This window comes from Camelus bactrianus, chromosome 35, assembly GCF_048773025.1.
Source record: "Camelus bactrianus isolate YW-2024 breed Bactrian camel chromosome 35, ASM4877302v1, whole genome shotgun sequence".
Classification (NCBI taxonomy): Eukaryota; Metazoa; Chordata; class Mammalia; order Artiodactyla; family Camelidae; genus Camelus; species Camelus bactrianus.
Window position 1 is genome coordinate 17892405 of NC_133573.1, and position 23854 is coordinate 17916258.

At 37.1% G+C, this 23854-nt stretch overlaps 1 protein-coding gene across 1 annotated transcript in view; it reads left to right on the forward strand.

Moving 5' to 3' along the window:
* The first annotated feature begins 923 nt into the window (after positions 1-923).
* The window catches only part of MYO3A (myosin IIIA), a 193613-nt gene continuing 170682 nt past the window's right edge, over positions 924-23854 (forward strand). Inside the window, exons 1-3 of the mRNA XM_074358211.1 lie at positions 924-1198; positions 12758-12942; positions 15610-15744. Of these exons, the coding sequence (XP_074214312.1) occupies positions 12775-12942; positions 15610-15744 (303 nt within the window). The 5' untranslated portion in view covers positions 924-1198; positions 12758-12774. The remainder of the gene's footprint in view (positions 1199-12757; positions 12943-15609; positions 15745-23854) is intronic.

Consider the following 23854-nt stretch of genomic DNA (forward strand, 5'->3'; position numbering starts at 1 on the left):
TCAGTGTTCAGTCAAGTTCTAGATTTCAAAGATACTTTGCGAGGAAGGATCTTGAATATGCTGAATGCCTTTTTGGCATCTAGTCAAGTGACCATACTTTTTCGTCAAGTGACCATACCTTTTCTTAAGATGGACGGACTGACAGACGGCCCGTTTGGTCTTCCCGAATACTCATTTGGACAACATCATGAATGATCCATTTAGGCGATCAACACTATCACAGAATTGTTTATGGTTCTCGTTTTTTGAGGGGGAAGAAGGTATAACTTTGTCCAGAATGTCCCTAGATGCTTTTCAGGGGAATCTGATCGGCATGGACTGACCCACTGAGCCCAGCCAGGGGACAGAGAGGACCAACTAGAGGGCTGATAACTAACAGGCCTCTTTCTAAAGCCAGAAATTGAGAAGTTGCTACCTTGACTTCAGCCTGAGCCTCAACTTTCTTAAACTGCTTCAGTGAGCTGGTGTCTGTGGGGGAGACCTCTTAGTCACTTTCCCTCTCAATTTCGGCGCCGGAGCCTGCCGGCCTGGAGATGCTATCCTCGTGGCAGGAGCCCCAGGTAGTCTGAGGGAGGCTCTTGGGAGAAGACACTGCGCACAGGCAAGGAGAATTTGTTTCTGCAACGTGGCTCTGTCCGAGAGGGTTCCAGCGATTCCAGGGCCTCCCCACTGCCACCCGGCCCCAGGCCGAGTGCCAGGAAGGCCCTAGCGGTTTTGACCACCTGCCTGGGGCCCAGAGACCAGCGCGGGGCGGACTGCGCGGCCTCCAGTCCCCCGCGATCTCGGGGGCCAGGAAAACACTCTTCCAGGGTCTGGAAACGAGTCACGGGCGGGCTGGGATCCTCGAAGCGCCCGCTGCCTCCTCCTCCTGCCGGCCTCGGCCCGCCCCCTGGGGAGTCCCGCCCCGGCCGGGAGCGCCCCAACCTGCGCCCCGAGGGGAGGATGCAGACGCCCGCGTCTGGCCCAGGTAGGGGCTGCGCCGCGGCCGCGGGTGCGGAGCCAGGCAGCTTCCCGGGCCGCACAGGACGTTTGGGGCGCGCGGGACCCCGGGAGTGCGAGAACCCCAGGCCCACCCTGGGGAAACCGGACCAGGAACGAGAGCGGGACCCGTCCCGGCCGAGCCTCGGGAACCGGTGGCCGGCGCCTCGGCGGGTCACCCTGAGGAACTCCTGTTCAGGGCTGATTTCTCTGGCGGCAGGTCGGTGGAGCTGGGGTCCCTGTCACTCCAAACGCCTCTGTTTTAAAAAGTATTCTTTTTACGGAGTGGAAAAGTGCAGACAAGTGTAGAGACATCCTCCCAGAGACGTAGTAGTTTCTGTTTGCACCTTTCTAAAATTTTCCTTCGAGAAATTAAAAAAAAAAACTTTCAAATAATATTTTATTGTTAATAGGACGATAGTTGGACTTAAGCCTTGAAATAGACTTTGTAATGGCACTAAAATATATCTTAAAAAGATTTTTGAAAAACTATGAAAACCCAAAGAAACCTCATGGATTGTTTGTTGTTGTTGTTTCTGCAGTTTTCTTGGTGATTGTATGGGTGCTTTTAAAGCCTCTTAAAATTTTTTAAAACTTTTCATTGATTTAGTAACTTTAGAGTTGTTTTATGCCAGCACAGGATGTGAAGTGCTCCTTGTTAGTTGTGTAAAAATGCTAACCCTGAGGAATAAATTATCGTCCTGCCGTACTACCTAAATGCTTCTAAGTTCAACTTCTGCACACTATCCCCAGATCCTTGATGCTTATCCCTGTAACACCTGCACTTTGTTGTGCGTGACAGGCCCAGGATCACAGGGGCAGCCTGGACGCTTACTCTGGGTCCCGATATCTGAACATTATTATGCATTATTTTCAAGCTTTGCCAAAAGTGGGTGATTAAGTCAACAAGCTTCTGAATTGGCTGGAGCCTAAGTGCCAAGTTTTGACAGATAAATGACGGTGTGTGTTATTCATGCCATATTGATTTTTATTACATTATAAAAAGATAATTGTTTTCAAATGGGAAAATTTAGAGGTGTATAAAATTTCAGAGATAGCTTGTTCTTTATGAGTATATTGATATGATGTCTAGGATGTGAAAAATTACTCTCATTTGTCTTAGTCCGTTTTTATTATTATTGTTGGGAACAAAAAAAAGTGCAAAGTGGAAGACTCAGTGTGGTGATCTTTAATACCAGATTGTATCTGTTTGGAGGGATTGTGGTCACGTCACAAAAGGAGAAGATTCATCCTTCACTTTTCTTTTTCTACTGTATCTTTACAGCCTACTTTTTTGTGCAAATATCCTTTGAAAAATAGCTTTTATCTGTCAAATCTGAACTATTTGAAAGTCCATTCGTTGCTACTAATAGTGTGATAAACAAATATTTGAAAGTGCAAATATACTTTAGACTGTAAGTGTAAATTATATAAAGTTTTGTTGTTTTATTATTTTAATAATTTCTGCAATGTCAGTGCTCTAAACCGTCACTTCCAGGTGTGGGGTTTTGTTTTGTTCTGTTTTAACAAACAAGAGTCTCTTCATTAGTTTTTTTCCCCTGGATTGATAATTTCAAAAATTGTATCTAACAAATCCCTTTCCTTAGCAATAAGAAACAAACTCAGTTATTCCTTAGAGCATAAAAAGGTTTCCTTTAGGTTTTCAAACTAAATCATGGAAGAACCCTTACCACTTTGGGGACACATAGGAAGTCAGGAACCACAAGTGGGAAGCATCATTCTTTTGAGCTGAAATCATCACGGAACATCAAATTTCCACCATGAACAACCTGGTATGCCTGGTTTGTTTCCTGACTCCGCCATTTATCAGCATTATAACCTTAAAAATTCTCCAATCCTCAGTCTTCTTTTCTGAAAATGGGGGTTTCAGTAATGCTTTTCTGAAGGATTTCTTACGAGTATTAAAATTAAATGGTATAATGTGTGTAAAACTCTAAGCCCAATAGGTACCTGGCATATGATGAACAGTCAGAAAAATGCTAGCCACTCCTATGGTCCAATTTTCCTGATGTCAGAGGGTGATTACGCCATGGGGAGGGTCTTGTTTATTGGCCATTTTTAACAAAGAACACAAAACCTCATGTAGACGTCATAAGCTGGTTGCATAAAGGCTGAATTTGGCTGGATTTGATATGTTTATTTGCATCAGCTTAGTACTTTAAAATAATTGAATACTTTAAAACTATTTACCAATGTTTTAAAATGTATAAAGTTTATGTAAATTCCCAGAGTCCTCACTTCTGAAAAAACGAGACAACCGGGCAAGGCTGGGCTTGCTGCTGCCAGCCGCTGAAGCCAGGACGTGGCCGCCCGCTTTGGAAGGGGCACGCACTCTCCACTTTGCCACCAAACATCTCCACTGCCTGCTCTTATTTCATCCAGATGTGCTTCCTTCCTGTGTTTTACCTCCTTTCCCCTTGTGGACATTTCCGTTTGTGACTTCTGTCTCAGAGAATATCCCCTACTAATTTGAATAGGTTATTGTGTGGCCAAAACTATACCCCAACTTACATCCTTAAAAAAAGAGGAGAGTAGTCCTGGATTAGAATTTACGAAGCATCGTTTCATCACAGGACTCATTTGATATTTGTATCAACTCAGAGAATTAGTTCAGACATACATTCTTCTATTTTACAGCTGTGAATATTGAAGTTTTATAGGTTTGTACTAAAACTTAAAATACTGTTCTGATGACAGTTTTTTGGGGTTCTCATTAATGTCACTTTTTAAATATGGAGACATTTTCTAGGAAATGATAGCATTTTCTTTTCTTTTCTTTTCTTTTGGTTCCAGTGTTTACTCATGTACTTTTATCCCAGTAATTAGGGAATGAGAAAATAAGTGGTGGAAAGCAGAGTACATGGATAGAAGTATATAAATAGAAAATGTTAAGCAAATTGAAGGGAACAAAACATTGGTTATGGCTCATTCAAAACAGACCATATGTACAACTGAACAAGTTCTGCTTTAAACCATACTTTATTGCCTGTGTTATTGGAAAACTGGAAGGGGATGTCCAGTTCATCTGGTCTGTAGTTAAGCGAGACCAGAGATTTCTGTGAGTCTGTGTTTTAAAGTTCTGTGTGAAAGAGATGCTTGAAACTTGTTTGGCGATTCAGCCTGGTGTCTCTGGAAGGTGGTTTTATATGGCAAACTCACTTTTCTGTAGGCTGCTTTTAACCAGCAAGGCTTTATTTTATTACTTGTATGATCATACCAGGAGACTAACCTATACAAAAAATTAAAATCAGGGACAGTTTCACTCACAGGTGCAGTAGCTGTATGTGCTCCTGATGAGATGTGACTGGGTCTGAGAGAAGCTCAAGCCAGCCATGCGCACCATTGGGGAAGTGTGTAGGCAGAGGCTCTGGGAGGTCCTACAGCAGAGAAGAGTTTACAGTGTTCCAAGACTTATCAAAAGGCAGCTGAGGCTGAAGTCACTGTGAGTGGTGAAGAAGAACATGGATTGAGTTTAGGGAGGTCAGAAAGAGCCAGGTCATTCAGGATCTGGAGGACTTGTAAGCATATGGACTCTGAAGGATTTTTAGGAGGAAAATAATGTAACCTGGCTTCTCTGTTGAGGTCCTTCTTGCCGCTCTGCCTGTGGAGAGAGACAAGTTCTGTAGCTGCCCTGCTGACGGTTCCAGAATCTCTCTCCCATTATAAGCAGGAACTGCCTTGAAATCTAACGTAAACTGTATGAGATGCAGTTTGAACAGCTTGGCAGAAGTGGTTGCATAAAGGGAAGGACCTTCCAACAGTAATCTGCAGGAAATGTATGACGTGTGCTTTTAAAACAGAGAATCACAGTACTAAAATATTGCTTGGTTTTGAGTAAAGCCATCTGCTTTTCTTAGCATCTTCTATATTATGGGCAGATTGCATTTTCATTGAGAAATGGTGTTCTCTGCCTGGATTTTGGAGAAGTTAACAATTAAGCTGATTAATGCTTGTATTTTATTAGACAAGAAAATGTGCTCATGTTCGCTTATGAAGCAGTTATCCCTAAATTGGGTTTCCAGCCCCTTCTACTGATAAATTTGGTCATTACATCTAAGGTATTAAAAGGTACTTGGAGAGAGTGATGTTCTGATATTTAAGAACTTACATACTCTCCTTAATGATTATATGAGTTAAGAACTGAGTGTTAAGAATGAAGGCCCATTAATGCATACATTGCAAGAAAAAAATAACTTTTATTTTTCTATTTCTTCCCTCTCTAATATTATTTCTACGCAATTGTGCATTTAATCTCAGTTTTTAAGTTTCTTGCTACAAAATTCTATCCTTTTATGATCTTTTTAGTCTCTGCTATAATTTGTTAGTGTTGCTCATCTGTACCATCTCTTTTGTTTGTTTTTTCTTGATCAGTGTTGTCTTTTTCTTGATCAGGGGCTTATCTATTTAAAAAAATTATCTTTGAAGAACTATTGTATTTATCAATCCTTTAATCAGCCTTATTCATTTTCTGTAATGTCTTTAATTTCAACTCTTATCTTCATTTTTTTCTGCACTCTGCATTTATTCTCTTCCGCAAAAGGTCTCTTTCTCAGGGGTTATTGTTAAACTCTATTTATTTTGGTGAAAAATATCTTTAATTTGCCTTTGATCATGAAAGATACTTTTGGGGTTTTTTTCTAGATTAACAGCTATTTAAGCATTTTGAATATACTATGTTACTGTTTTCTATTGAAATGTCAGCAGTCATTCTAATTGTTTCCTCCCATATGTAATATATCTTTTCTATCTGGAGAGTTTTAGGAGCTTCCTGTTGTCTTTGGCTTCCTATAGTTTCATTGCAGTGTGTTTGATGATGGATTTTTTAAAAAATTTATTGAGCTTCCTAAATTTGAATGTTCATACCTTTCACCTGTTTGGGAAATTTTCATTATCTATTGCCTTTTCTCCATTCTCTCCTTCTCAAACTGATTAGATGTGTGTTAGACTGAATTAGTCAGGAAAATAGAATTAATATCAAGTTGTTCAACAAAGGGAATTTAATATGGTGCTATGGTCTGAATACTTGTATCCTCCTAAAATTTGTATGTTGAAGTCCTAATCACCAAGGTAATGGTATGGGAAGGTGAGGTCTTTGGAAAGTGATTAGGTTATGAGGGCAGAGCCTCATGAATGGGATTAATATCTTGTAAAAGAGACCCCAGAGAGCTGGATCCTCCCTTCCACCATGTGGAGTTACAGCAAAAAGGCAGCCATCTAGAAAGTGGACCTACACCCAACACCCAATCCCAGTACCATGGAATGGGATTTCCCGGCCTCTAGAACTGTGAGAAAGAAATGTTTGTTGTTTATAATCCATCCAGTTTATTTTTATTAAAATAATAGAGCAGACTGAACAGGCTAAGATTTATGGGGAATTCGTTACAAATGTTTTAGGATATCTGAAAGACAAAGGGGGAAGAAAGAGGCCATCTTAAGAGTTAGCAATAGCAAAACACTGCCATCACTCCTCAGGCTGCAGAGTTACAACAAAGAGATAGTCTTTCCAGAATGAGAAGCTGAGGCCATCTAGACCATGGCAGGTCTGCCCTGTGGAAACAGGGTAATCAAGGAGACAGCTGCTGATGGAGGCTCTACATGACCAGAGGAAGCAGAGGGAAAACACCACCCCCAGCCATCCAGGCTCCTGCCTGGCACTCTCACTGACAGAATGAGGCAGGAGAGGAGGCCAGTGGGACAAGGAATGTGGGAAATACAGTTTTGAGAAGTCAGCCCCCAAGTTTCAGGACATGGAAGGTCATGCATGGATCTGAGAGCAAGCCCACCATTCCAGCCACTCTTCCGTATCTTTCAGTTTGGCTTTCCTCTTTTCCATTACTTTGTTTCCCTATACTACATCCTGAATAATATTTTTATTGTGGTAAAATGACATGACATGCAATTTACCCTTTTAACCATTTTAAAATGTGCAGTTCAGTGGCATTAAGTACATTCACATTTTTGTACAAGGATCACCACCATCCAACTGCACAATAAGTTCTGCCTGTTCAATAATAATTCCCATTCCCTTCCCCGGCTCCCCTAGCAACCACAGTTGTACTGTCTGTCTCTGAATCTGACTGTTCTGGGTACCATATGTAAACAGAATCATACAATATTTGTCCTTTTGTGACTGGCTTTTTTCCACAAAGCATAAGGTCTTCTAGGCTTTTCCATGTTATAGTATGTGTCAGAATTTCCCTCCCTTTTAAGGCTGAATCACATTCCATTATATGTATGTATTTATCCATTCATCCATTAACAGACATGTGGGTTGCTTCTGCCTTTTAGCTATTGTGAATAATACTGCTATGACCATGGATGTATCTCTCTGAGACCTTGTTTTCAATTATTTTGGATATATCCCCAGAAGTAGAATTGCTGGATCATATGGTAATTTAGTGTTTTCTTGAGGAACCACCACCTCATTTTCACAGCAGCTGCACTATTTGACATTTCCACCAGCAATACATTAGACTTTCCATTTCTCCACACCCTCAACAATGTTTGTTTTTCGTTGCTTGATAATAGCCCTCCTAATGGGTGCAAAGTTGTATCCCTTTAAGGTTATGATTTGCATTTTCTTAAGATTAGTGATGTTGAGGATCATTCTCTATGCTTATTGGCCATTTGTATATATCTTCTTTGGACAAATGTCTGTTCAAGTCCTCTGTCCATTTTTAAAAGTAGATTATTTTGTTGTATTGTAGGTGTTCTTTATATTCTGGATATTGACTCCTTATCAGGTATATGACTTGCAAATATTTTCTTCTATTTTGTGGGTTGTCTTTTCACACTGTTGACAGTGTCCTTTGATGCTCAAGAGTTTTTAATTTTTATGAGGTCCAATTTATGTATGTTTTCCTGTTGCCTGTGCTTTGGTGTCATATCCAAGAAATCATTGCCAAATGCAGTGTCATGAAGCTTTTCTTCTATATTTTATTCTAAGTTTTATAGTTTTTAGCTCTTCTGTTTAGGTCTTTGATCCATTTTGTGTTAACTTTTGTATGTGGTGTAACATGAAGATTCAATTTCATTCTTTTGCATGTGGATATACAATTTTCCCAACATCCCTTTGTTAAAGAGACTTATTTCCCCACTGAATGGTCTTGGCAGTGTTGTCAAAAATTATTTGACTGTATATGTAAAGTTTTATTTCTGGGTTCTCCATTTTATTCCGTTGGTCTACATGTCTGTCTTTTTGGCAGTAAACTACTATAGTTTTGCAATAAGTTTTGAAAGCAGAAAGTGTGAGACCTCCAACTTTATTCTTTTTCAGATTTCTTTGGGTTATTGGAAGTCCTTTGAGATTCCATGTGATTTTAGGATGGATTTTTTTTCCTATTTATGCAAAAATCTCATTGGGATTTTGATTGGGAATGCATTGAGTCTACAGATTGCTTTGGGCAGTACATATTGACATATTAATTCTAATATCTTCCAATACATGAATGTGGGATGTTTGGTGAAGCCATTTGAAAATTTCTGTTTCCTGTTTTCTGTTCTCTGTTCATTTCTCTCCAATATTCAACAAATACTTATAGAGTACCAGCCATGGCTTTGGAGTCTTTGGGATACATCAGTGAACAACTTGGATAAAATTTCAGCCCTCATGGGCCTGACATTCTAGTAGCATAGACAAATAATGAATAAAATTTAATAAACAAGAAATGGTGTAGTGTGCAAGGAAGTAGTAAGTGTAATGAAAATAGAGCAGGGTAAGGGGGACCTAGAGTTGGGAGGTAGGATGGGGTGGAGGAGGACAGGTTGAGACTGTAAATAGGATGGTCAGGGTAGGATTTGTTGAAAGGTGAGGGCTGATGTAAGCTGAAGGAAGTGAGGGAGTAAGTCATGTGGATATTTGGAGAAAGATAATTCCAGGCAGAGAGAAGAGACAGCCCAATGAGAGGTTATCCTTGCTGTATTTTAGCATGAGCCTACAGGCAGTTTGGTTATTTTGTAAAGAAGAGTTAAGTGCAGGTTTATTAAAGCAGTCAGAATAATTGCTGAGATGAATGTTACAATCCTGAAGTAAGTTCATTTTGTATTGTATTATGGTCTCTTTTCTATCATGGAAAAAAAACCCTCAATAGCTTAATATATAATACATCAATTCAAAAAGATGATTCTTCATTTCTAAAGGTATCTTTGCAAGTACTTTTTCAGAATTATGACAAATACATATATCAGAATACAGTAAACGTGTGTCAAAAGTAATTTTTAAGCAATTATGTTTTAGTTTTATGAGCTAGAGAATTATTTTTTATTCCATGAGTGCTAAAGGTCTAGGAAGAAAATGAACATTGCTATGTAGAGTGCAATTTACTGTAATCATTTAATAATTAATTATTTACCCACTGTGACTTTTTTTATATTCTTAAAGAATAAACAACTGGGTATTCCAAAAGGTACAGTTTAGAAGTTGTAAGATTTGTTTTAATTCTTACTCTTGAAATTCTTTACTGTTTAATTTTGAGGAAGTCACTTTAGGCTTCATTTTTTCCCTACTTGTTGGGAGTTTTGTTTGTTTTAAATGAGATTTGTCTAAGCGCTTTCTGTTTCTGAAATGCCTGTGCTTTTGTCATTCTGTGATAATTGTTTTATATTGTTTTATCACATAGTAATGCACTGCTTTACATATTTGTCTTATGGAGAACTTTAAAGAAGAAATTATATTTTAGACCAATTTCTGTTCTTGTCCGGTGTCCAGCTCTAATACTGCTTATTTTCTGTATCTTTTCATGATACTTCAGAATTAATTGCTTCTTCACCTGGGCTACCTGGGTTAATATTTCTATTAACACTTTTGATAATATATTATAGTTACGTTTTTATTTACCTATCCATGAGTTACCTATCTTTGTATCCCCAAAACTCTAAAGTACTTTGTGCACATTTGGTGTTCAGTCACTTTTAATTGAATTCTCATGCCTGTATATTTAAAGACCAGTGGTTAATTTCTGATAGTTAAAATAGCAGAAATTAAAATTGTGTTCAATAACATCACCACTTGAAAGGCTGTATTCCATAAATGAATGTTTCTTCTGGTTGAAAACTCCTTTTCCAGACATTTAACAAGATTTAATTTGGTCTTTTGGTCTGACTTTTACATTATATGGCTGGCATAAATGCTTATTTGCATGACTCAAGTAGGTAGAAGTAAGAAGTAGTTATCTTGTCACTGATTGTGAAATCACTAAAGTGGATGATTATTACTGATTACCTCCTACTTGTTCCTTTGCATTTTGGATCAAAAGCCCAAATTCATAAAGATTAAGTGTTCTAAGAGTTATTCATAAGTGTGTTTTTATGTAGTGATATAATTTTCAGCAGGCATTCATAACCATTTACTGGATGATGACCCCTTAAATATAATGAATCAGAATATGATCCTTATTTTGTTTAGATTTTCTAATTCTTTTCAGCTCCTCCTAATCCACATCTCTCTCTCATTTAGAAACTTTTTTAAAGAACTGTTGATTGATTTATTCAACAGCTGTATGTTTAACATCTACTATATGCCAGGCACAGAGTTAGGCATTATTAGATTTGTAAGTGAGCAAGATAGATAAGGTCTTTGCTGTCAGAATTAACAGATAAAGAAACATTTGCCCTTTTAGCCAGCATTTCCTAATTATCTACCATACCAATAGGTGTCATTCTGGGAACCGTGGATACAGTAGTAAAAATAACAAAGACCATACTGTCTGTAGCTTATGTTCTGATGAAGAAATAAAATATACAGGGAAGACCTTTCTGAGAATGTGATGTTTAAGCTGAGATATGAAGGATGAGATGGAACCGAAGAAAAAGACTGAGGCCAAAGAGCAATTACTAGGGGAGGGTGTAGCTCAGTGGTAGAGCACATGCTTAGCATGCATGAGGTCCTGGGTTCAATCCCCAGTACGTCCACTAAATGAACAAACAAACCTAATTACCTCCCCCCCAAACAAACAAAAATAAATAAGTAAAATAAAATCTATTTTTTAAGAGAGCGACTACTGATAATACGTGGAATGAACTCCTAATGTTTGGTGCACATTGGTTCGTAGATTTTGAGATGTGAAGATTAAGGAGTTTATTATTGCTGCCATTTTTTCACTTAATTATTCGATGAGGGCATTGGGAAGTTTTGGGGAGGGGATGAACAGCAAAGAGGCAACACTTTGTGGAGAGAGAAATTTGAGGAGAGGGATCACTGTGAAATAGTCTCTCCAGAGAGAAGGGGATGTACAAACCCGGGAAGCGCAGTAGGATTGCTGGGCGCTGCTGAGAGTCTAAGTTTTCATCCTGAATTTAAAGTGAAACGATTCAGTGTGGTTGTGTGGTTTTCTCCAGCTACAGGTGCAGGTGTGAATAAGATGTAGAGCTTAACCAGAGTTGGTTTTTTCACCCCAGGATGCTGGTAGGGGAGAAAGAGAGGCAGAAGAGTGCTGAGGGCATTTGCAGGGAAGTCCTAATCATTCAAGCTGTAGAAGTTATGTGGGGGAAGGAGAAAATGAAGAGGGAGTGAGGACTGAAGAGAGTTGATGAATATAAAGAAAGTGAGGAAGCAGTGGATTGGTGGATTGGATGAGGTTGAAAGTCCTGGTCAGACAAGTCAATTTCATGGGCCAGTATTATTATGTGATAGTAACACATTTATGAAGAGATGTGCTTCTATGGGTATGCGCACACATACAAGCACTACTGCAGTCAACTTTTTAACATTGAAAAGAGTGAGCTTTTGCATAGGTAATTTAAAAATTCTGAGGGCTGCCACAAGTTCTGTTTGCTCTTTCTGTTCCTTTTTTTTTTTTTTCTTAGTCATTTTATACAAATGGTTGAATGCAATATACGGAGAATGTGAAAGGTTGAAAGCACCACTTGGAAGATCTTACCTCAGGTTATATATAAAATTTCCTTTTTAAAATCACTTGGCCTCATTGGCCGTATTCTCTCAACTATTTCAGCCCTGTGGCAGGTGCTGGGCATACAGTGATATCAGATCAGGGTGGGTTCAGAGTGCCCTGGAGTACAGAGGTGGGCATACAACCCAGATGGGATGGAGGGTGGATCCATCTGGAGGAAATGACCTCTAAACTAACATCTGGAAACATAAATAAGAATTAGAATTTAGCAGAGAAGCCACAGGCAGAAGTGGGAGGAAATTGTGTATATTAAGATCCTCAAACAAGAAAGAAGTAACCTAAGGGATCCCAAGTGGCTGGTCTGTAGTGTCTGAGGGAAGATGTGTTGAGACATGAGGCTAGAACATTAAGCAAGGACCATATATTAAAGAACCTGGTAGGATGTGGGAAAGAAATTTCATCCTAAAAGCATTGGGGGATTACAGGGTTTTGCATAGAGCAATAATATAAAATACAATCATTTTAAAGTGTGCGACTTGCTTTGATGAAGAAGTTGAATTTTATCATCTCTAAAGTTAACTCTAAAATTCTTTGATTCATGAGTATAAAGCAGTAAATCAAAATGATTTAAATATGTGTCTCATTTTAATCTGAAAATAATTAGTAGCAATTAATATGGGACTGTATTAAACATAGAAAGCCCTGATTACAAAGCATTATTAGACTCATATTAATCTGTTTGCAAAAAAGAATTGAAAGTAAAATTTTCTGTGACCCCGAGGACATTTGGTTACTGCTGTGTATTTTCCATCATATCAGTGAAAATGTTAGATAATTTCCCATGAGTCTATGTGTGCTGTTTAATATCACCAATCAAATGTAGATTAAACTCTGTTCCTTTTCCTCTCCAGTGAATTAAACTTTTGAGATGCTTCCATTAATTGGAAAGACAATCATCTTTGATAACTTTCCCGATCCTTCTGACACATGGGAAATCACTGAGACGATTGGCAAAGGGACATATGGAAAAGTTTTTAAAGTGTTGAATAAGAAAAATGGCCAAAAAGCAGCAGTCAAAATTCTGGATCCGATTCATGTAAGTCACACTGGTTTGTTTGTTTGTTTGTTTGTTTGTTTGTTTGTTTTTCCTGCTAATTAGCTTTTGAAAAAATCTGTATTAAACAGGCAAAATGTCTGTAGGCAACCTATCTTGATTTATCACAATATCAGTTGCAATTTGAAGACAATGTTTTTTTTTTAAAAAAAAAAAAAGTCTACTTGTTAGATTTTTCTTGTTCATATGCTTAACATGTATAATAGGGCCCAATACATACTTCATAAATGAGTAAATATATACTACAAATAAGTGTATAAATAAATACAGCTCTCAACAGCTCAACAGTTGATTTAAGATCATTTTAGACTTTAGAAAGTTGTCCGAATACAAACTCATGGGTCTAGACGTAATCCTAAAATGTCATCTTGACCAGATCTCCTTTTCTTCCTGAGTTTATTTAGGACTTCAGGCAGAATTCCTTTTATGCCAAACCAGAAATATATTTTTAATTAAATTTCTTTCAAAGAAGGAAAATTAATTTCCAGGTTTACTTAAACATTTCTGAAATAAAAATGGTGTTCCTTTATAATCAGGGTGAGATTCCTTGTGAAGAACAGAATTTCACTTTCAGCCCTTATGGCCTCTTTTCCAGCAGTGCCCCCAGTGGGATATTTCTTTGGTTTTTTTGGAATAGCCATGGTGATAACACACCTCATCTTTCTTTCTAAGTGAAGTAAGTCAGAAAGAGAAAGAAAAATGCCATATAATATCACTCATATGTGGAATCTAAAAAAAAGGAAAGAAAAAAGGATGCTATGAACTCATCCACAAAACAGAAACAGACTTGCAGACATAGTAAACAATTGTATGTTTAATGGAGGAAGAGGGTGGGAAGGGATAAATTTGGGAGTTTGAGATTTACAAATGTTAGCCACTATATGTAAAAATAGATTTAAAAGTTTCTGCTGTATAGCACAGGGAACTATGTTCAATATCTTGCAATAACTTTTAATGAAAAAGAATATGAATACAAGTATATGCATGTATATGCATGACTGGGACATTGTTCTGTACACCAGAAATCAACACATTGTAACTGACTGCTCTTCAATTTAAAACAAAAGAGCATGATGTGGTGAAGGAGGTTCCTCTTTCTGGGAGTGAGAACTAGACTTTGGGAGCATCTTCAGCTTCTGGGACGTAGCTCTCCCATGGCATGCGGGGATCAGAATAAGCTCAGTGATCCCATAATACCCAAACCTCTATTGAGAGCAGCTTCTCCTGTTACTCATCTCTTGCCCATGTGATGAGAGTGTGACATGCTGGAAATGATGTGATGTGTGTGGGAAGGGCGTCTGAGTCCTTGTCATAGCTCTTACACTAACAAACTGTGGGACCCTGCAAAAGGTCTCTGGGACTCTGCTCATTTGGGGGTTTCTCTTCCTTCTTTGACGGTTAATTTCTGGTAAACCCATTATAACTACATTGTTTCATATTACTTTGAGCAGAGGAGGGAGAGAGTGAAGGTTTCTTTCCAAGCAATGAATTAGATACACTGAAGGGGGAAAATTGAGAAGCACTAAAGCCCAGGTTTAACTGATGCTGAATGTCTTCATAGCCCCTGTTGGAAAGTTCTTACCATTTAAACCGAGTGAAGAGAGACACAGATTAAGCTGTACCAAAGTAATTTTGGGCTTTGCAACTATGGGTCTGTCCTTTGGCCTCTGCTATTATGGGTTGGGGTTCATGGTGGCAAAAGAAAGGCTCCAACCTGATCCGTGTCTGGGCCCATAGTAAGTGTCTCTCTCCCATCCCTCTCCTTTATGGGTGAGAACAAATGGTTGGTGAATACATGTAGCTGTTATTCTTTCATAATTTATTCATGTTTGATATCCTTCTAACCTTATAAATCATGCTTTTGTTCTATTGCTTTAATGAGACATACTGATTTCATAACAATGGTATAAAGTGTGTTCTGCTGCTGCTTTTATTCTTGTCATGGAACATGTATATTTTTCTAAGAATTACTTATTTACTCTTCATTCATCATGCCACAAGTCAAATAAAAAAGATTTATAACCAGAAGATTATAATCTTCATAAAATAAATTTCAGTGCATCCAAGCATTTTAAAGAGTGACTTTTTGATTAAAAGCATCTTACTGTTATGGATTTTGAACTAGTAGTTTTCTCTCCAAGAGAGGGATGAAATGAGCAGGACTAGAAGGTAGTAGGCATTAGGCTAGTCCTGAATCTTACACTAACCACCTCTGTGACTTCCCTGAGCTTTAGTTTCTTCCTCTCAAGTTAGAGCTCTGGTCTAGAATTGTTTCCAGCTCTGTGATTCTGGAATTAAATGTTAGACATTAAATGTTACCGTAAAATCTTAGAAGGTTTTTTCTTATTTATGACTCAATGAGTTGTTTTTTTAAATTTAATTTTTTATTTAATTGCACACAGAAATAGCCTTTTATTTATTCCTTTTCAATGAAATTAACTACAGATATATTTGATTAGCAGGAACATCACAGTTTCTCCCATTAAACAGTCTAATAATAAACTTCAACACATGGTACTGACCCCAGTAAAAACTATCCTGACCTTGCTTTGACAAAATAAAATTCTGTATTTGATAGTCTTTAATATGCTTCTTTGACTTTACTCCTGTTTTTCTCACAGTTCTCTTCTTATGACTTTTTGAAACTAGGATATCGATGAAGAGATTGAAGCAGAGTACAACATCTTAAAAGCACTTTCTGACCACCCTAATGTGGTGCGATTCTATGGCATGTACTTTAAGAAGGATAAAGTAAATGGAGATAAGCTGTGGTTGGTCCTTGAGGTATGTGTTTCAGCATTATTTTAGAGGTGGAAATTTGCAAGGTGGTCTTGGAAGGACTTCATGTTTATGTGACACTGACCCCTTAAAGTGGTGCTTCCAGTATGTTCCTGACTGGTCACATCCTCGGCAGAATGTTGTGCCGAGTTCTGGCCTTGCCATCTTGAGACACATCAGGAAATGAAAGAAAATGGACTGAAGATTAAAATAAAACATTTCTGCAATCAAAGACAAAAGAAAGTAGGGTTATTTTTCTGGCAGAAGAACAAGCTTAAAAGGGACTTCATTGTCATTTTTATTTATTCATCCGTGTTTTGTTCAACTAACACGTGACTGATGCTCGGCACTGGGTGCTGTGATATAAGAGAAAATGTATGTAGCTGAGGCTTCATTAGACAAAAATGGTGAGCTGCGAATTTCTTTTTCTGGCTTCATTGAGTACTAATGACATAAACTCCAGAACCAGGTATAGTTGGTCCTCTGTATCTGCGGGTTCCGCGTGGTCAGACTCAAAACAGCTGTGATCGCGGATACAGAGGGTCAACTGTATGTACATTTATGGGGGAAAAAAAACCTTACTAGAAATGGTGAATACCGAATAAGCTACCAAAGGGAAACTGTAAAGTCTTCTTTTCCAAGTTTGGAGAGTAGGTTGGGACAATTCTTTCAATGCAGAAGTCCTAGAAAGTGCCCCCTAGGGTAACTGCCAGTCCTAGAAGACTGTGGTTTTTCTAATGTTCACTGAATATTTTTACCCTAATGAACTAATCATTAATTCCAATAAAATAAAATAAAATTTATAAAAATGTTTGAAAGTTGCTTTTATTAAACTCAAAGCTAGTAAAACCTTTATTTGATCCCCCCTTAGCAATATCTATTGATTGCATTCACATTATTTTATTAGCGTTTGACTGTTCCATTTCTTTTTTGCAATGTGCTATTGGTTTTCCTGCAGCTCCATTGGTTTTCCTGCACAGTAATCATTTATAAATTATATTGTCTTTATACTTTATATTTTTTTCTCTTACAGTGTTTAAATGATTCTACAAATAAGTCATCCCTGTAGGAAATACTTGAAACTATAAAAAGGAACACTCTTAACACTGAACATATTTCCTTCATCTTTTTTGTATGTTTAAAATGATTGATAGTTTTGCTTATGAAATTATCCTTTTTTCCAGTTCATATAATTTCAGATAGACTGAATCATTTTTATCTTAAAGAAATATACATTCACTTGATTAATAAAAAGCGAGTAGAACTAAAGGGCTTATAATACAGAGCAGTACTAATGTAGATCCAGGCACGTGGAGCCCCTTCTCCTGGGCTGTTGCTGTGCTGATTGCTGTACCTGGAAGTAGATGGCTGAGCTTGTCTGCTCTTCCATTTCCTAACCTGTGTTCAGAATCTTGGCATGATTATTAATTGCGGCTCTGGAACCCTGTGTCCTCCTGCTTCATTATGGAGGTCTGCCGGGTATCTGACCTTTGATATCTCTCCACTGCTCACCTGGGTGGAATCCACTGCTTCCCAGATGGTCCCTTGGCCTCCACTTTCCAGGTTTACTTCTCTGTTTTGCACATCATGTAGTTATGTGCCTTCCTCTCATTACCCAGTGCCCTGATGTCACCAGATCTTGAGTCCCTTCAGTATGGTTTCTCTGGGGAACAAAACTTCCAGTCCTGTGTGCTGGTCTGTGTGTGTGTGTGTGTGTGTGTGTGTAGTGCTCAGGCAGGCTCCTGGATGTTGATGCTTTGTATGTGGGGTAAGAGGGTGTCAAGTCTTTTGATTAGAGACCTCCAAAGGATCCCTTGTTTTCTGCCCCTCCCCCACCCCCTCCGCTGTCACTGTTACCTCACCCTGTCTGGATTAATCTGCTCAGGTGACCTCAAAATAGCACCTTAGTGTGTGGCTTCCTCTGCTTTGCTAAATCAGCTACCGTTCAGTCACCTGTGTTCCATGTCAAAAAACTTTGTTGAGATATTCTCTCCATTTCTTTCCCTTTTTGTTCTCTTTTCTCTTGTGGTTTTATACTGTTTTATTCCTTTATTAGCATTTTAATGGCGGTTCATGGGTGAGAGGAAATGAACTTATGTTTTTAATCTGCCATTTTTAATTGAACTATAGAGCCTTTCAAAATTATGAAATAGATTTCTCAAGAACCTTTTCAGAATCTGAAGCTGTGTATTATATTATTTTATAGCAGTTTAATTTTTTTTCACTTCATGTTTGTGTGTATTTGAGATGTAATGCTGTGCAAACCCTTAATGTAGCCTTGAATAAAATTTTGTATCTTTATATCCTTTAGACTATTTTTGATAAGCTTATCTGTAATTTTTTTCCATGTAGAATCATTGGCAAATTAGCATTTGAAGATTCAGGTGTTCTGCCTAATGTAGGCCTAAATGGGCAAGAACACAAGGTATAAATCTTTGTCCAGAATTTAAAAATACTGAATGAGATCAATCATTGTCTTTTATGCCTAACCAACTCCTGTTCTAATTATATTGTCATTTCTCAGTGTTATCACTTGGAATTAGGTAAGAACTGGAGACTCCTGATCATAGTTAAATGTTCTTTGGCAAGAGCTGAAAAGATTGATTAAAATGGTTTTGGAACATCCAGTACAAGCAAAGTGGCTTCCTGATATAATGAATCAGCACAGACTTAACAGCTTCTTTGAACTTTGTCCTTATAGTTTATTATCAGATGGAGGCATTGGAAATATCCCTGAAAGGCTTGAGAAAAAAGAATAAATGGTAGTTTATTAAAATAGTGTTTCAGACATCTGATCTATCTGAACTTACAAAGCGGGGAAAAAACATAAAATAAGAAGTTGGCAATCTGTGTATAAGACAATTGATTTGCATATGTAAATAGGCTAATTACATATACACATAAGTGGCTAGATGTACAATTACCTGATTTATAAACATGAATGGTGCAGGTGCTGCTTTAGAGGCACTTTCAGAAAATTGGCTTGTGGCATCAATACTTTATTCTACAAAATGACTGCTAATTATACCTCTTATCATAATAAAACCTAAATAGATTATTTTGCATGAGGATACCAAAAGCATGGCCGAAGAGGGGCTGCGGTGTTACCCAGAGAGTCATGCTAACAATGCTAGACTCAATGCTAGACTTCTCCTGTGAAGCTGCATAAAGAAGGTGTGTCCTGGAGGGGCTGAGCCACCAGTGACACCCTGGCTTGTGGGGTGGGGCAGGGGCTGTACCCGCTTAGACAAACTCCTGCCCAGAGAGTCTTCATCATGAAAAAGTCATTTTATTTATAGTTCAATCTAAAATTGAAATTCTAAGAAGAGAATACTTACCCAGATTTTCCCTGGGTTATTCTTTATTCTCTATTATTTAATTACAATTTTTGAATTATTTCTTCCATTTTGATACAGTTTTTCTCCTTCCTGTATTTATTGTTGTTGTTGTTGTTACACTGTAAATTTTTGAGCATGAATGATATACAGGGCTCTGTTTAGGAATTATTTCCTTCTAAATTCTCTTTATGTTCATTTTCAGAACATACAGAAGAGTCCTAGCTGCTAGCCCTATGAAACTCCAATTGCATACTTGTAACGAAGCTACCTAGGAAGAAAAGGGGTAGAAAGTTTTCTGCTGTGGGAACTGTCTTTTTTTTTTTTTTTAACAAATCACCTAGGGGGATTTTTGTTGTCAATACTTTACGGTTTCCTGATGATGTCAGCATAAAGGGAGAACTAATGTTTTGTTGTTTTTGTTGTTTTATTTATGTTTCATTTTGAAATACCATGCTTAGATTAATTTCTGCTAATTGCTATCATGTTTCTTGACTTATGTTCTTTGTAAAATGTAAAACCTCTTTTGCTTTGTGTTTCCTTTAACTCCTAGTATCTACTGTTGCAGGTCCGGAGCAGGACGGAGGGGGACCTCAGGAGGTAGCAGTTGGTTAGGTTTCTGCATGTGCTTATCACTAAACCAGGAGGCTGAAAAACAGCCAAAACTGAGTTAAATCAGCCTGGAGTCAGGCATTTGCTACTGATGAGCACAGAGGGCAAAACTGAGATTTAACTGTAATTTCCCCCTTTTTGTTTGGATGAACAGCAACACCTTAAGTATATAAGTAAGGAATCCAGTCTTTTGTCCCAGAGTCTGTTTGTCTAGTGTGTCCTCAGCCATACTGGAACCAAAACTCAGAGTTAGGAAGGAAGGAAGGACATCTTTCTGTTAAAAGATGCTGTCCCTCATAATCCAGTCTTAGCTATAATTGCTCCTTTCATGGTGGGAGTACAGACTGCATTCTGTTGTTTATCTGAATTAGTCCTGATTTGTTCATTCTTAATAGTGACACTGCTTTCTCTCATTGCTTTCCAATTACAGCAATTTTTCTATTTGAAATTATATCCTTTTCAAGAGTTCAAAGACTGGAAATCACAGGTGGTGTTTGGAAGCACAAAACTTCAGTAAATAGTCATAAAGCCCCTCAAATTCACATTTCTGGTAACAGAAGTGGTTTTCATGAACTTAAATATGACTTTCATATGTCATACATTATTGGTTATTCTGTTTTTATACTTATATCTAGTAAGTAAGATACGGTCCATCATGAGGAAAGGAAAACTATAAGATGACAGAAGGAAAATGAGTTAGAATGACCTAGCGATTTCTGTTTGTTCAGCTATTAACCCTTCCATGTTTCTGCCCTGGAGGTAATTCGTACTCGGAAGGGGACAAGAAGCCCCTGCAGGCTTGTACATGGCGGCAGAGGGGGGCAGTCCGGGGAAGCAGGGAGGAGTAGAAAGCTGGGCTCTGAGCTGCTCTAATAGCACAGTGTCATTTTTTTCCTTTCTGTAGCTGTGCACAATTGCAGTGGAGCAGCAGACTGGACAGGGTGATTCCTTTCATGTTCTTAGGGGCTGGAACAGCCATTCCCAGCTCTTGTATAAAGGGCTGTTATTTGGTGTACTTGCAGCAGAACAAGACAGACAATTACCTAGAGTCATCTCATTTTATTTTTTGTTTAAAGAGCAAGATGGAAAAGCAGTGTAAATGTACTTCTTTGCACTCTTCTAACCCAGAAAATACTAAATAATTTATATATGATACTTGTAGGTGTTTTTCCCTTAATACTACTTCAGTGCTTGCAAAAGCATCTGCTCTCTGAATAGGAGTGCAACCTTACAGTATTAACTCGGAGGAAAAATATGAGATGATTTGCCATTTGATGAATCAATATATGTTGACCATATACATTAAAATATTTCTCCTAAGTTTTTTTCTTTTTTATCATAGATTTCTTGTTGCTGACGTTACCAATGTTTGATGGTATTTTCCCAAGAATTTTGAAACGTTTTCGGGTGAGGGATATGCCTTTGTATCTTGATTTAGGGGTTACAAGATCGTATACAGTTATCAAAATACATCAAACTGCATGCTTGAATGAGTCAGTCATAGTGTATGTCAGTAATACGTTAACTTTGCATTTTATATTTTTTAGTATCTTTAAAAGAAAAATCACTGTCTGAAATCACAATTATAACTATATATTATAGAATCATAACAAGCAGAACTAAAATGCGTGCCAGCAACAGCGGAGGGACAGGAGAGGAAAAATGGAAATTAAAACACAGTTTTAAGGGTCTTACATTATATATGAAGTAGTATAATGTTGTTTTAAGGTATATTGTGTTAAGTTAAAGATGCATGTTGTAAACTCTAAAGCAACCACTAAAAATAAAATAAAAATATAGTTAGTAAGCCTGTGGAACACTGCAAATAGTCAAACCAAAAGAAAGTAGGAAAATAAGAAAAGAACAAAGAACAGATAGGACAAAAAGAAAACAAATAGCAAGATGGTAGACCCTAAGTCTATGGAAATGGTCTAAACTCTTAATGGTCAATTAAAAGGCAGAAATTGTTAGACTGGATGAAGAGGAAGACCAACTACAAATCTGCTTTAAATATAAAGACAAAGATGTATAGATGAGTTAAGAGTAAAAAGATGGAAAATATCCTGCATACATTAATCTTAAAAAAACTGTAGTGGCTATATTAATATCAGACAGAGTAACTTCCAGGCAAGCAGTATAATCAGTGACAGGACATTTCATAACAACAAAAGGGTCAATTCATCAAAAGAATAAAACACTCCTAAATTTCTGTGTGCATGATAACAAAGATTTAAAATACATGAAGCAAAAACTGATATAACTGGAGAAAAAATAGGCATAGATATATCCACAGTATTAAATGGAATTTCAACATCCTGTCCTCAGTAGTTTAAAAAACACATAGAAATTCAATGAGAATAGAGAAGACTTGAATATTATGTACTAGAAAACAAATCTCAACATATTTAAAAGGATTGAAATCATAAGAAGTATGTTGTCTGATTATAATAAAATTAAATTAAATTTCAATAAAATTAAGATATTAAGAAAACTCCCAAATATTTGGAAATTGGACCACACACATTTCAAAAACCACCCTTAGGTCAGAGAGGAGAATGAGAAGAGATTTTGAATGGAATGATAATGGAAACATAGCATATCACAATAGTGGGGTGCAATTAGGCAGTGCTTAGAAGGACAGTTTTACTTCCTGTCCATGTCTATATTACAAGAGAAAAAAAGTTCAATATCAATCATGTAAGATTTTTGCCTTAAGATGCTAACAAAATTGAAGCAAATTAATCCCAATGTAACTTGAAAAAAGGAAAAAATAAATATAACAACAGAAATCAATTAAATAGAAAATGAACAAAAACAAAAGAGAAAATGGACGCAAAAGTTGGTTCTTTGAAAAAGTCAGTAGTTAACTTGATAAATCTCTCTAGACAGACCCAGAAAAAAATGAGAAAATATAGATTACTAATGTTAGGGATCAAATAGGGAAAATCACTATTGAATCTACAGACATTCACATGATAGTAATGAAACATTATGAACAACTTTATATTAGTAAATTTAGCAACTAATGTGTCTTCCTTGAAAGACACAAACTGTAAAACTGACAAAAGAAGAAATAGAATAAGTAGCTTTGAATTAATAAAAGAAATTTAATTAAAACCCTTTTACAAAGAAAATGCCAGGCCCAGTGGCTTTGCTGGTGCATTCTGTCAAATATTTATACTAACTTAATTCCAGAGAGATATAGAAGTGTTATTCCCGTGTAACTCACCTCTGTCTTCCTCCTTTTTATGCTCTTGTTTTTGTGCATATTATGTAAATAAATAGTATGCTTTTCAAATTATTACTGTATATAATTTTATGTGTTTTAAAGAATCTCAGAGAAGAAAGGAGAGCAAGTATGTAATTACAGAGTTTGTTATATTAACTTTCTTATTTAACATTTCTAGTTCTCTTCCTTTCTTCCTGTGAATTTTGGTTACCATCTGGTGCCATTACTTCAATATAGCTTTGTTCCAACCCACTTCTTTTGTGCTGTTATGTTAAATATATTGTATTTCTGTATACTATAGGCCCAACAATACAATTATGTACATATTGTTTTATACAGTTGCTTTTAAAATCAGAGAAGAAAAAGAAATATGCATTATACTGTCTTTATAATCCAATAACTACCTTTATTGGTGCTCTTTGTTTTCTTATGTGGAGTCAGATCACTATCTTTCATCCTTGAAGAACTCGCTTTAATATTTCCTGGAAGGTGGATCTGCTAGCAATAAATTCTCTAGGTTGTGTTTACTTGTGAATGTCTTTATTTCTCCTTCATTTTTGAAAGATAGTTTTGCTGGAAATAAGATTCTTGGGGGACAGTTTTTTTTTTTTTCTTTAGCACCTTTACCATGTCATTCTTCTTTCTTCTGCTCTCCATTCTTTTTGATGAGAAGTCAGCAGTTAATCTTTTTGAGTATCTTTTTTACATGACAGTTAATTTTTCTCCTGCTACTTTCAAGATTTTCTTTTTATCTTAGGCTTTTAATATTTCCATTTTATGTAACTGGCTGTGGATCTCTTTTGTTAATCCTACTGTGAGCTTCTTGGGTGTGAAAATTAATATTTTTTAAATCAAATTTGGGAAGTTTCAGCTATTTTTTTTCAAATACTTTTTTCTTCTCCTTATTCTCTCTCCTCTCTTCTGGTATTCCCATTACATG